This window comes from Nelusetta ayraudi, unplaced genomic scaffold (assembly GCF_046127955.1).
Source record: "Nelusetta ayraudi isolate G7.1 ecotype Tasmania unplaced genomic scaffold, CSIRO-AGI_Nayr_v1 ptg000026l, whole genome shotgun sequence".
In the NCBI taxonomy this organism is placed as follows: domain Eukaryota; kingdom Metazoa; phylum Chordata; class Actinopteri; order Tetraodontiformes; family Monacanthidae; genus Nelusetta; species Nelusetta ayraudi.
The window spans coordinates 6,243,730-6,257,827 of NW_027466076.1; the positions used below are offsets into that span (position 1 = coordinate 6,243,730).

The following is a 14,098-nucleotide window of genomic DNA, read 5'->3' on the forward strand; positions in this document are numbered from 1 at the left end:
ACCGATAACCGATTCAAATCGGTTTATCTTTACACCACTACTGCAAACTGCTGCTGCTGCTGCTGTTACTGCTGCTGCTGCTGCCAATCCCTCTCATCACTGCAAACTGCTGCTGCTGCTGCCGCCGCTCCCTCTCCACGCATTAATCTGAAAGGAGATGAAGAAGGCAGGAGAAAGAATGGAGAGGTGAAATGAAGAAAGTGATGGAGGGAGGAGCTGTGGGTGGAGACTGTAGAGAGAGAGGGGGTGGCGGTGGAGGGGGGCAGTAATGAGTCTGAGCGGGAGAAGAAGAGAGGCAGCGAGGGAGAGATGCTATGATGACACGCCGCTGGAGAGAAAAGCCTTATTGGATCAGAACCTCATCTCCCTCCTGCATGTGCACCAGACAAAACAGAGACACTAGTGACTGCCTGATGCAACTAGTCAGTGGTTTCATCTCACACACCGCATGGAACCTTGCCCAATATGATCATGTAGAGCAATCTTACATGTACATGACATGTTTGTCTAAGATGTCACAACATTGGCGTTCCTGGAAGAGCCGATGGTGATTGGTTGAACCTCCCCTTCTGGGTTCCCCTAGTGGCTCTTTGACGAAACCCTTCGCCCTCTCGAGTCCATCGCAAGAGCAGAGGACTGTGAAGAGGCTCTTTGGTTCTCCTTCACTGTGAAAACAGCCATCCACTTCAGATGAAAAATGCTCTACGCCTGTTGCACGAGCAGCAGCAGCAGCAGCAGCCGTTGTCTGCGTCGTCGTATGAAGTCCTGGTTGCTTCAGAGAGAAGGTCTCCTCTCATGAAGGTTTCCTCCCATGAAGGTTTCCTCCCACGAAGGTTTCCTCTCATGAAGGTTTCCTCCCATGAAGGTCTCCTCCCATGAAGGTCTCATCTCATGAAGGTCTCCTCCCATGAAGGTCTCCTCCCATGAAGGTCTCCTCTCATGAAGGTCTCATCTCATGAAGGTTTCCTCCCATGAAGGTCTCCTCTCATGAAGGTCTCATCTCATGAAGGTTTCCTCTCATGAAGGTTTCCTCCCATGAAGGTCTCCTCCCATGAAGGTTTCCTCTCATGAAGGTCTCCTCCCATGAAGGTCTCCTCCCATGAAGGTTTCCTCCCATGAAGGTCTCCTCCCATGAAGGTCTCCTCTCATGAAGGTCTCCTCTCATGAAGGTCTCCCCTGCTGCGGCCAAACTCTACATCATGCAATAAAAACTTGGCCCACCTGCAGATCAATATTTCTGTTCTGGCTCTGAAGCCACTGGAGCCCACTGTGCCAACACACAGTGGGCTGCAGCCGTGACGTTTAAAGATGCGTTTTGCCAACTCATCATTGTATCCTAATTCATCTGCTCCTGCAGTCCATCGTCCCGATGGCTCTCTGCACCGTCAGCTGCGCTTCATTTAGTCGCACAGCCTTTTTCAAACGCCGCCACGGTTTTGTGCGTCTGCGACAGCTGCCAGAGGAATTGTGTTGCCGAGCTGTGCGCGTGCATCATTGTGTTGGCGGCAGCGCTCCGTGTCCAGGACGCACGGCGGGGATTTTCTTTCTAAATCCAGCACGTATATCATTTATAAGAGCGGCTGCAGATTTCATAGGAGAAGAAAGTGGAAGAAAGGATTTGTGCTCATACCAGTCCTGCCTCCAACGTCCCAGTGCAACCGTGTACATCCACGGCAGTATGAACATAAAAACCTGCGTGCGCGTATTAAACGCACAAATTACCAGTTGCGGTGCTGTGAGTGCACCAGGGAGCTGTGTGTGTGTTTACGACTTCACTGGAAAGGCATTAGCAGTGAATTAGAAAAAACATCAGCGCTCCCACAGTGCACCGTGAATGCAGATGTTCCTGCCAGAGATTGTAAATAACGCTAAAAAATGCAAATCATAGGATTCAACGCACTTGCGCAGTTGTTGACTCATTTCCTCCTCATCTGTCTTCAAACCGTCCAATGAGGAGGGTCGAAAAACACTGGCACTGACTGATGCCCCCCCATCCTCCACCTCATCCATTATCAATACAACTCCTTTCCTCTGAGTGAGTACCCCTGCCAGGCCAGAGAGGAAGACGAGTGGAAGTGTGGGTCTTTCTCTCTCAGCGGTTTCACTCCTTCCTTCACAGGGCTGCAAATCTCTGGGCAAAGCTTTATTCAGACCTTGTGCTGAAACGTAGAATAGAGGCTTAAAAAAGGAAGATATCACGCTGTCATAATCTGACAAGTTGTAATCCAGGGAATGTGTTTTATTGGCTGCTATAAGCGCTTCTCCTCAGGAAGTTTTAATTCACTCAGGCACTTGCAGGTGAAGTGCAAGAGCACTGAAATCCAGTTGGTTTATTTGAAGACACCAGCGTTCGCCCTATACATGAATCTCTCTGCTGTGACGGGCTGGATTGTCCACACCAGGCTTCCTTAGAAATATGTTGGTGCAAGATGGCAGCTAACTGGGAGCACTGGGACCCTCAGTGATGGAGATTCTAACATATATTTATTGTACTGCAATTCTACTCTGTTGTTAATGTATTTGTGGGCTGTATGTTAAGTTTTTACCAATCTAAGTGAAATTGTAATAATCTAATAGTCTTAGATCTGGGTTTAAAACAAAAACATCCTTGCAGTCCCATGTCAGCAATAACCACACATTTCTTCATATTCATTAACTTTGAAATATTTTTCCTCCATAGGTTTAACTTTGAAGACGAGACGCCGACGACAAACTTTGACACCTTCCCAGCCGCCATCCTCACAGTGTTCCAGGTGAGGCCTCCACTTCCCACAGCAGCGCCGCTCCAGTTGAAACACACCAGACCATTTAGACTTTTACGGAACAAGAGAGATTCTTATCCGTCTTTTTAATTAGAGAGAATGACTCGTCTGCGTACCTTCTGCCTCCTAACGGGTTTGCTGATAATCCTTCAATTAGTCGCCGCTCCTCACCCCGACGCCTGCAAACTAATTTGAGTTTTTTCTTTTCTTTTTTTTTTTTTTTTTGCGGCCGTGCGGGTTTTTCTCAGCGCTGCTCCGCTGTCTTTTCGCCGCCTCCGTCTGACTCGTCTGTCTTCCTCAGATCCTGACCGGCGAGGACTGGAACGCCGTCATGTACCACGGCATCGAGTCCCAGGGAGGGGTTCGCCGCGGCATGTTCTCCTCCGTCTACTTCATCGTCCTCACGCTCTTCGGAAACTGTATCCTCGCTGACCTCTCCGGTGTTCCAATGTTAAAGTTCAGAGCGTAAATATTGAAACTTTGAAAAATGTCAAAAACTCTATTCAAATTCTCAATTTGTTCATTTTAAAGACAGATCAGTTCCTGCATTTCAGTTGATCAGAAAAAGAAACTGTTCAACAGAAAATAGTTTCCTTTTTCCTTTGAATACAACTTACGTTTTGAGAACCAGGTAGCAGCAGTAGAATATAATGATAATATTTCCAATAAACTCATGACTCTTAATGCTTTAACATAGTAAATCAGTGAGGGATTGAAGCAAAGTTCAGCCGCTAAAAGCCTTTTGAGGTTTGGCCTTTTCTGGTGGAAACCCAGGGATACTGGTGGCGGTGTCCTGGTGTTGCAGCTGCAGAATCTTTCTTTGTTTGTGTGTTTGTTCGTCCGCCTTTCTTCGCTTTGCACGCCTGCGTTTTCTCCTGAGCGCCGCCGCCAAACCGCAGACACTCTGCTCAACGTCTTCTTGGCCATCGCCGTCGACAACCTGGCCAACGCGCAGGAGCTGACCAAGGTATTTCTTCTCGCCAATCCTCCACCTGCGGTTAACCCGCGGTACGACGTGATGCGAGCTGTCTGCGCCGTGTCTCTAACGCCCCCTACAGGACGAGGAGGAGCAGGAGGAGGCGGCCAATAAGAAGCTGGCGCTGCAGAAGGCCCTGGAGGTGAAGGAAGTCAGCCCCATCTCCGCCGCCAACATCTCCATCGCCGCGTAAGTCTGAACCCCTCCCTCCCCCCGCCCCCGGCTGAGCCCCTCCCCCTCCCCTTTGTCAGTCAGTCAGTCAGTCAGTCAGTCAGTGTTCTGTCTGTGAAATCCTCCCCTCATGCGCTCCCTCCTGCTGTGAGTGTCGCCCGCTTCTACCGCAGCTCCATCGCGACGAGCGATTGAGGAAGCCCACCTGTCGGTTTCTTCTCCTGCAAACAGCAGCGCCAGCTCTGTGTCTGTGGAGCTTCTCAGCCATCCAGGGCATCTTCCAGGAGAAGGTTCAGTTAGGTTAGGGCAACTGCACTGCTTCTGGTGCAGTTGGTCAGTGACGTCTTCGTCTGCTTCCTGTCGCAGCGACGCCTCTGACCCCGCCCACCTCCTCCCCCTCCCCCGCTGTCGGCCTGTGACTGACAGGTCGGGGTCTCTCTGTGTCAATGAGGAGAATTAATTGCGACTCCGAAAAATTTGGGCCTATTTTTAGCGGCGGAATGATGAGAGACACTCCGGCGTCATTGGTGGTGATTAATAGCTTTAATATGTAACACTGGAAATTAGAACGGGGCCTCCTCGTTGATAGCCATCTGCTCCACTTCATCTGGGGGGCAAAAGGGAGAAATAAACCCCCAGTTGAGTCGCGACTCGGCCTCTCGGCTCAGCGGCTGCAGGAAGGAAGGAAGGAAGGAAGGAAGGAAGGAAGGAAGGAAAGGTTGCAGGAAATAATCAGCTCTCGCTCACCTCCGCCGTCCACCGTGTGTGATTGTGCCTTGTGTTGCCTTCACTGTCCTCCTGACTGTTTTGTCCAGAAGTCTTTCAATGCCTCAGTTGGTTGAGTTCAATGAACACTGTGTGTGTATTGTGTGTGCGGCGAGACTCGGGGCTTTCACGCCAAACCGTGGCGGCGAGGAATTTTCCCAAAACCGAGACGTCGTGTTGACATCATTTCGAAAAGGAAAAAAAATAATAAAAAATTCCGCCGTCACTTGGATTGGATTGACAACCCCCCCGCCCGTCCCCCGCAATGTTTATTTATTTCCCGCTCTGAGTTTCCTGTTTCCAAGCATCTCTAGCTGCACACTTCACTTTGGTTTGCTGTTGTGTTAACACTGTAGTTGCTGTGAGAAGGTGGTGGGGGGAGGGGGAGAGGTGTGGGGGGGGCGTCAGGGGGGTGCCCCTCACCCACCCACCCGCTCACCCCCTCCTCTTCCCCCCACCGACCTGCACATTTGTGTCTCATTTTTTTCCTTTTTGTTTTTTTGTTCTGCATGTCCAGTTTTGTAAAGCAAAATCGAGACGCGCTCTCTCGCAGGTCGTCCGTCAGCAGCATTCAGTCACCGTGAGTTACCGACTCTCTGTTACAATCTTCTCCCCCCTCCCTCACCCCCTCACCTCCCAACCCCCCCTGCCCTGCTCTGCTCCTCTCCGTGCTCCTCGTGGTTATCGCCTGTTTTTATTGGCTCTCTCCCTTCATCGTCTCCCTTTCTTCCTCTTCTTCTTGTTCTTGTTCTTGTTCTTGTTATTCTTCTTCTTCTTCTTCTTCTTCTTCTTCTTCTCTTCACGTTGTCTCCCCTCTGGACCTCTGGACCTCCATGAAGTGAAACTGCAGCTCATGGTCTTGTCATAACTGCTGAAATTCACTGTATTCATGGTTAAAAAAATACAAAATGTAATAAACACAAAAGGGCTCACAGAGTATTTGAGAAGAACCACAAACAACATAATGACATAGGCACAAACCCTTGCTTTTGAAGCAACGAAGGCCAGCCTGAGGGTCATTTCCTGCTCTGTCTGGACCTTCTGAACCCTCTGGACCCCTACACTCTGTGGATTGTGGCCCCTCGGAGCCTTCAGTAATCTCGTGGTAGAGCGTCCGCCCTGAGGTTGGGAGGTTGTGGGTTCCATTCCCGGCTGGCTCAGACCAAAGACTGTAAAAATGGTAGCCATGGCCTCCCTGCTTGGCCTCAGTGTTGGAGAGTTGGATCAGCCAACGACGCTTCCCTCAGGGGATGATGGTCACATGCAGAGGACACATTTCACTGGGCCTGTATCTCTCAATTGGCCTTTGCTCCTCTCCCATGGAAATAATTTGTGCGTCAAAAAGTTTCATTTCCCTGAGTGTTTACATTGTTTCAAAAGACAACATGAGACCTCGTGGGAATTTAACGGAGCCAAACCCTCTGGCGCCACCACTATGTTATTCTATTGAAGTGAATGTTTCCCCTTCCTCTTCCTCTCAATTGATGTGAGTGGCTGCTGAGACACTGACTTGGCACCTTTGAGACATGGCAGCCATTCCAGTCCAGCCCACTGGCCCTCTCTTCCCCTTCTTTTGTGTGTTCTTTAGTGTGTGTGTGTGTGTGTGTGTGTGTGTGTGTGTGTGTGTGTGTGTGTGTGTGTGTGTGTGTGTGTGTGTGTGTGTGTGTGCTGGAACCCTCGCTTCCTTCCCATCTCTCATTCTTGTCCTGCTTGTGAACTGATGAACTTTACCTGTGCTTGTCTGTCTGTCTGTCTGTCTGTCTGTCTGTCCATCTGTGTGTGTGTGTGTGTGTGTCTGTGTGTGTGTGAGTGTGACAACCTGCCGTGTGTCCTCTGTGCTTCCTGTGCGTCTCCTGTCTTCTGTGTGTCTTTCTAGGAGTTACACTGTCTACTCCTCCCCCGCCCGACGCATTATGAGGTACAGGTGACCAGACGGACCTAATTTGACTAAACCCATAAAGCCCCCGTGTAAATGAATCTCACTGTGTACAAACCAATGCCTTCATACATACATGCATACACACATTGGTGCGCTGGGCTAACGTTGGTAAATCCCATTTCATCCTCGGACGTCTCGCCAAGCTGTTGCTCCCAGCTCGGCTCGCCATGTCTGCCTGCCTGACCCATTGACCTCGGAGGCAACGCTGTTTTACTGCTTGCTTCCTGCAACCGCTGGAACGACAGGACGCTTTCTTCAAAAACAACCACCTAGACTATTTCTTGCTGTCTTTTTGCGCCTTTTTTTTTCATGCTACTCGAATCTGATCGTCGTCCACATCCTGTGATTCATTTTATCTGAGAGAATCACTCACGAGTCTTTACTGATTAGCCTTAAATTTCAAGGCAGCAGATAAAATACAGCTCCAGGAAGTCGTCCAACCGGGTTTCAACTGTCCAAATACACGTACAGTATGTTTTTCAGCAGGCTTCTAAAGCGGAAAAATGTCTTTAATTCTGGCGTCTGATAGGTTCAGAATGCACATAATTAGCAATTAGTGTAAATTAGACAGTACAACCTGTAGAGATCTTGGTACAAATTTTCACCTGCTTTTGCTTTTGTTCATTTTTTGCCAAGATGTTGGAAAAACTTTCCATTCTTGCCGAGGAATTTTCCTCCATGTAGCAAAAAGGTGACAGAACTTCCAAGTCCTACAAAGAAAGATCTTCCAACATCTACTAAATCATATTATTAACAGTTTTTTATTGTATAAAAAAAGGAAAGTGAGATTTTAATTTTATGACTGGGTCACCATTAGTCAGGTCAGGTCATGTGACAGGGCTCAGCTGTTGCAATAACGTAGCTTCATTTGGTTTTCCGGGGCAATAAGAATCATAATCTGTGGTGGGACCCTGCAGCAACTTTTCCATGCGAGAGCCGAGCATGGTAGGAGAAATCCTCACCATGGGAGACGTGAGTGGCCGCTCATCCATAGCTCCGCAGCTCTTGTCACTTTTATCCCTGTGACGAAGAGCGCAGTTTGGCTGCGGCTATGGATGACGAATCTCCTGCCGCCTCCATCCAGTGTTCAGACCAGTGTCACACATGAGAGCGGCGTCATAGGATGGTCACGTGACCGCCTGTTGGTTCTCCTGTGTGCAGCAAGGAGCAGCAGCGAGGCTCCAAGACCATGTCCATCTGGGAGCAGCGGACCAATCAGCTGCGGAGGCACAACATCCGGGCCAGCAGCGAGGCGCTCTTCAACGAGCTGGACCCCGAGGAGCGCCGCCGCATGTCCACCGCCCTGCACCTGCACCCCGACATGAAGACCCACCTGGACCGCCCCCTGGTGGTGGAGTCCGGCGGCGGCGGCGGCGGCGAGGAGGAGGGGGGGGCGGCGCCCGGCGAGGGGGGCCGGCACGACGGCCACGCCACCAGGAGGCACCACCGCCACCGCGAGCGCAACGGGGATGGCAGGGAGGGGGGCGGGGGGGTCGGCGGGGGTGGGGGTGGGGGTGGGGGAGGGGGTGGGGGAGGTGGAGGGGGAGGAGGGAGGCACCACACCCACCACAGCCGCAGCAGCAGGGACCACAACGGCGAGCAGCGGCGGGGGGGCCACGGACGCAACGGCGGCCAGGGGCACCGACACCACCACCATGGCGGCGGGGGAGGGGGGGGCGGCGGGGGCTCCCCCGAGGAGGAGGGGGGCGGCGGGGGAGGGGAGGAACGAGCTCATCGCCACCACCACTCCCACCGCCCGCCCAAAGAGGGCGGCAACAACAACGGCGCCGTCGCCAACGGCGATCGCAAGGGGAGGGGGGGCGGCGGAGAGGGGGGCGACGGCAACGGGGAGCAAAGGAGGGGGCGCGGCCCCCGCCAGGTCAAAGGTCAGCCCGGCGGGGACGGCGACGAGGGCCGAAGGAGCAAGAACGGCGCTAAGAGCCACTGGTGAGGATCCAGACAGACGCCACCTGGTGGTCGGGAGGGGCGTTACCACACTGACATCGTCCCGGTGTTTGATTGATCTCATTTTCATTTCATTACACCCCCACCCCCCACCAGGGAGCGCCAGCCGGACGGCGGTGAGGGCAGCCTGGCCTCCAGCCCCCTAGAGGCCATGCGGAGGAGCAACCTGAGTCTGGGAGAGAAGCAGGAGGACGCTGACAACCAGAAGAACTCCACCAGGGCCAGCCAGGCCGGACTCAACAGCAACACCATCCACATCCCCGTCACCGTCACCGCCCCGCCGGGGGAGACCACCATCATACCCAGTGAGTAGCAGCCCACCGCAGGCCGGCCAGGAGGCCAAGACCTGGAGATGAAGCTGTTGAGTCAAAGTGTTTCTCTGTTATATCAAAATAAAAGCATATGAATTAGCACTATTGTATCAATAGGAATCTGAGTAAATTCCACAATACAGATTGTTCATTGTGCCAATTTGTATTGAGACAACACTGCGAAATGTTGCCACGTTACTACATTCACTTCTTCATTGATTGAACCTGATACTCTAACATCAGCGTCTGTTTTATAACCTTACCTTCGTGAACTGCGTTAATGTGGTAGCCTCGGAGGAAACAGTCTCTGAGACGGGCTGCACTAAATGCACGGCCCTGTGACCATTCTTCCACGCCAGTGAACAACATCGACTGCGACAACTTCCAGCTCAGTGAGGAGAAGAAAGATCTGGAGGAGGAGGAGGCCAACCAGCCGCGGCAGATCCTCCCCTACAGCTCCATGTTCGTCTTCGGCCAGACCAACCCGTGAGTTCAACTCATGTTCAGGGTGGCAGAAACCATTAGAGGAAGCTGAGAAAAACTTGTAAATTAATAAAAACTGTAAGTAATAGAAATTCAGCCGTCTCTCTCTCTCTCTCTGTCTCTCTCTCTCTCTCTCTCTCCCTCCCTCACTCTCTCTCTGGCAGGGTGCGGCGGCTGTGTCACTACGTGGTCAACCTGCGCTACTTTGAGATGTGCATCCTGATCGTCATCACCATGAGCAGCATCGCGCTGGCGGCCGAGGACCCCGTGCAGGCCAACGCACCGCACAACAACGTGAGTCAGAGCCGCGCCACGACTTCATAAAAAAACATGCGGGGGGGCAAGGGGGAGGCGGAGGGGGCGGGGATAGCGAGGGGCGGGGATAGCGAGGGGAGGGGGGCGGGGGGGGTGGCACTTGGACGCACAGACGGGGGTCTCTGAGCGGAGCAAAAGGATTGGCGCTCACTGAAAACAGCCTCTCGTTGCTGTGAGTGATTTGTGGAGACTGACTTGAGCAGTGACTCCTAATGGGAGTGATGGGAGCCGACAGCTGGGCTGCACTGAGCACCAGGAGCTGCAGCAACAATAACCACACTGCAATCTTCAAGTGAGGTCAAAACCAAGTCACTGTCTTATGTCACAGATATGAAAAGACACATCTCAGTGTTTTCGCCAACATGTCTCGTGGTGTGTTCCTGTGTCGGGAACCTGAAGGCAACACGAGCGCCAGAGAGGTTCGTCGTATGGACAGACAGTGACGCTAAGTGGCCAGCAGGGAAGAAACACAGACGTACAGGAAATAACATTGGTTGTCGTTGACAGTAACAGAAAAACCTGAGCTTTCTTACGATTTACTGAAGGTGGAAGAGTTGAATCAGTTCTTTTACAGAAGTACTGTCAGTACCTTCACTTCAGTACATAATGTGAATAATGTTAATTCACATTCAGCTCAGGATGGCGTTGGAGCTCCCAGGTGACGTCAGGCACCGTGTGTCCCTGCGTGGGTGCTCAGGCACCGCCTGTATGTGTGTGTGTGTGTGTGTGTGTGTGTGTGTGTGTGCAGGGGGGTGTGAAGCAGACAGACCTCTGACAGGTCAACGGACTGTGTCTGGCTTGTGTCCGTCCGTCCGACCGCACAGTTCCAGAGTGTCAGTGGGTTCAGTCTCACTGCCGTCTTCCTTCCTCTCCTCCGCAGGTTCTCAAGTACCTGGACTACGTCTTCACCGGAGTCTTCACCTTTGAGATGGTGATCAAGGTGAGAGAGGGCTGGCAGCTCACTGGCGCGCGTGTGTGTGTGTGTGTGTGTGTGTGTGTGTGTGTATTTTATCTTGGTATCTTGGTGCAGACCTGGTTTGAAAGGTTGATCCAGGACCAAACCAGTGGAAATGCTGCGTTCCATGGCAATGACTGATGTAGAGTTTAGCAGCAGAGCAAGGGTGTTGCTGTCAGTGCTCCTTGTGACATCACCCAGGGCTGATACCCAGAACGGTGGGTTTTAGGACACGTAATCCGACAGGTGGAAAAAGTGAAATGTTTTTTTTCATGTTTTCAGAGAAGTTCAGTCGACAGGGAAGGAAAACAGAATGTTCAGAAATGTTGATGTTTTAATGAGTGGTGAACTCTGCATCACATAACATAACGCAAGGCTGTGTGTGAACTTTTCATCTTTCCATTTCCTGAGATGCAGCAAAGCTCGGAGGAATAAATCAGGAGAGAAATCAGACTCAAACTTTGTCTTCTCGTGCTTCTTGTTCCTGAACTCCTTGCTGTGCCTCCACAGATGATTGACCTGGGCCTGCTCCTCCACCCTGGTGCCTACTTCCGAGACCTGTGGAACATCCTGGACTTCATCGTGGTCAGCGGCGCCCTGGTGGCCTTCGCCTGCTCGTAAGTCCCCCTAAAACCCCCCTCGCTAGCTTCACTTCAACCCCGTGGTTCTCTCCAGCTTTAGACCAGGGTGGTGGTCACACTGTCAGAGTGGTGGGCCACAGCGTTTAGCTCTTAGAACCATCCAGAACCTCCCAGAACCAGCCAGAACCACCCCTGGACCACCAGGGTGTTTAGCTCTTTATTGCAATGACTCTGGAAACACTGCTAACATGGAGGAAATACAGCCGTTTTATGACTGACTGACTATTAATATGATTTCTTCGTGTTGGGCCGGCCAGATTATAAAGCTTAACAGGCCGCGTATGGTCCCCGGGCCATAGTTTGCCCACGCCTGGTTTAGAAGAATCCCCAGGACTGTTAGTGGATGGGTCGACCCAGTTTCTGAGCGCCTCGGCACCGAGCGACACTGTAATTAACTGCCTGTATTTAAGGTGGCGCTCTGTCTTAAGTCTCACCACCGCCGGCTGGCTGAGACATTTGAATGCCCCCCCACCCGCTGTTCCACCTCCATCCGTCTGTCCGTCCGTCCGTCCGTCCGTCGCCGAGCAGAACGACGTGGAGTCCTCGGCCAGGATGGAAACTCGAGCGCCTTCCTTCCTGATGGAGTCTGTTGTCCTCAGTGAGCGACCACCCGTCGGAGGCTGAGGCAGTTCATTAAAGAAGCGCACCTCAGCGCCGTCGCTTTAAAAAAAAGTGCCGCTTTAGCAGCCAATGAGAGCTAAATGTCATCCTGTGAGAGTTAACGAGCCCCCGTGAGTCCTCCTCTCCAGAACCCCCAGAGCAACAGGAAAGAAAAGAGGATTAATCTGTGTTTAAACCGCTTGGTTTCTACTTCCTGTTTCCTCATGTTGATGCTCAGAATCATTTTCCCTTCCTCTTTTCCTCAAGTTCCCCCTCAGAATGTTGATTCTAGGGATCCAGGTTGTGAGGTGTGAAAGAGGTGAAAGAGGTGAAAGAGGTGAAGGTCTATTAGAAGCAGACAGTGAACGATGCTGCTTTGCTCTTCGCTCTTCTTCCGTTAGTTGTCTTGGATCACTTGGAGATTCCTATCCACCTTCTGCACCTGATGTTAAAGCTTCTACTGTCATCAAGCTTTGTATTTGGAACCACAGTTCTCCACAGTTCTCCACAGCGACTCAGATCATCCAACCACTCCAGAACACAACAGTGTTTCTTCGCTGTCGGTTTCTCCAGCTACCAACTGTCTTGAATATATGAGTGTGTGTTTGCCTGTTTATTTTGTCTCTGTGCTGCTCTGTGTCTGCAGAGCGACGCTGCTGTCCGCCTTATATCTGTCGCTGACTCCTGCTCTGTCTTCTGTCTTTCACTTCTTATCCCCCTCTTCCTCCTCGTCCTCCTCCTCCCCTCTTTCTGGCTTGGATTGCTTTCAGGAGTCTCATGGGGTAAAGCTTGTTCTCTCTCTCTCACTTTTCTCTGTTTGTGTGTGCGCGCGTGCACACCCGTGCAGCTCGTCCACGTGCTCGTCTCTTTGTCGTGCCCCGCGCATCACTCCATCACCCCACCCACCCTCCTCACTCCCCCCCCCTCCATGGCGTCCACAGCTGCAGAGGTTCTGATCAAACGTCCTGTTTTACCGGCCGCTCGCTCTCATCATCCACGCCGCAGCCATAATCACAGACGCTGCCATTTGCTCTGTTTGCATTGCGTAACGGCGTTCCCGTCGCAGGCTTGCGTAAGCGCCATTACCTTCCTCCAGTGAGGGGAGGGGCCTGCTCCGGGATGTGTGTTAGTAGGAACACTCTGCTAATGCACGCAGGCAGGCAGGGAGGGAGGGTACCGTGGCGGCCGAGAGCCGTTCCAAAGCTTTTCCAGCTTCAAGAATAACAAGAGGCAAACGTTCCCGGCAAAGGATGAGAGCGCCACCGTCAGTCAAACACAACACAAACACAGGAAATAGATCTTGTGAGCGTTTCTCTTTCATTATCGAGTGACTATGAGGATCTGTAAGTGCTTTTTTTTTTTTTTTTCAAGAAAATGTCACAATTCCTCCAGTGCTCGGGATAGATTTCCCATTAGAGGAAAAAAAGAAAACACTGGAAAACATTGTTTTCTCCTTTTTTCCCACACTGTGCGGAGCAGCAAAGCAGCCGAGTGACTCAAGTGGAGCCGAGCTGCTGTTAGCAACCCAGCGATTTGTTGGCCTACAGCTCAGCTCAGCTCAGCTCCAAAGCAGAGCTGCTGCTTCTCCCACAGGGCCAATAGAGTCATTAGCTGGATATATTTACACAAACACGTGCCGTCTGACCTCTTCTTGGTCGTTAGCCAGCCAGCGGCAGTCGGGACGAGTCAGTCAAGGTGTTTAAATAGAGACAAGAAATCATGACTCACATGGCGGTAAAGTGACTCTGTTCAGGGAGCCGTTGAGAACCGTTCATTCAGGACTAATTCAAATCTTGCATGCGGTTGAGTCGCTACCGCTGCTGTTCCTCACAATCACTTTAATAGAGGCCTTTCTACAACTTGAACCATAAACAACTATTATCCACGGGTTCTTGCTCTTTGGGTTCTTTAAGTTTACAGAAATGGAGACATTACATCACGGCATGTTTCTATATTATTTTTACCTCATAGGAACGAGAAGAATATCACGCGTATCCCTAACAAAGGAAACTATCCCTCTGCTGTGTTGTGCTTGCTGGACCCTCCAGGACCCTCTGGTTCAGTTGGCTCTCAAACCAGTGCAACTGTTTTTTCAAATTGCTAAGCTAAAGGAAAAAGCCCCACCAATCAAACCGCTATCATAGACACATAGAGATGCAGCCGCTGCTGTACGAGTCAGTTTGGGAGCGAGAAGGACAGCACGTCCTTGCCTTTC

General features: G+C 51.6%; 1 protein-coding gene across 6 annotated transcripts in view; it reads left to right on the plus strand.

Annotated features, from left to right (window-relative positions):
- cacna1bb (calcium channel, voltage-dependent, N type, alpha 1B subunit, b) overlaps positions 1 to 14,098 on the plus strand; it is a 130,313-nt gene that overhangs the window by 79,450 nt on the left and 36,765 nt on the right. For 4 of the 6 annotated variants that reach the window (XR_012927068.1, XM_076029300.1, XM_076029299.1 and 1 more), the window contains exons 17-27: positions 2,681 to 2,753; positions 3,064 to 3,181; positions 3,662 to 3,729; positions 3,821 to 3,927; positions 5,192 to 5,254; positions 7,775 to 8,560; positions 8,675 to 8,883; positions 9,249 to 9,375; positions 9,537 to 9,666; positions 10,568 to 10,627; positions 11,153 to 11,259. Coding sequence is in view for 5 of the 6 variants with exons in the window: in XM_076029300.1 (XP_075885415.1) it covers positions 2,681 to 2,753; positions 3,064 to 3,181; positions 3,662 to 3,729; positions 3,821 to 3,927; positions 5,192 to 5,254; positions 7,775 to 8,560; positions 8,675 to 8,883; positions 9,249 to 9,375; positions 9,537 to 9,666; positions 10,568 to 10,627; positions 11,153 to 11,259 (1,848 nt within the window). In the remaining variant the exon portion in view is untranslated. The remainder of the gene's footprint in view (positions 1 to 2,680; positions 2,754 to 3,063; positions 3,182 to 3,661; positions 3,730 to 3,820; positions 3,928 to 5,191; positions 5,255 to 7,774; positions 8,561 to 8,674; positions 8,884 to 9,248; positions 9,376 to 9,536; positions 9,667 to 10,567; positions 10,628 to 11,152; positions 11,260 to 14,098) is intronic. The other 2 variants (XM_076029303.1, XM_076029302.1) reach the window with 1 other exon arrangement.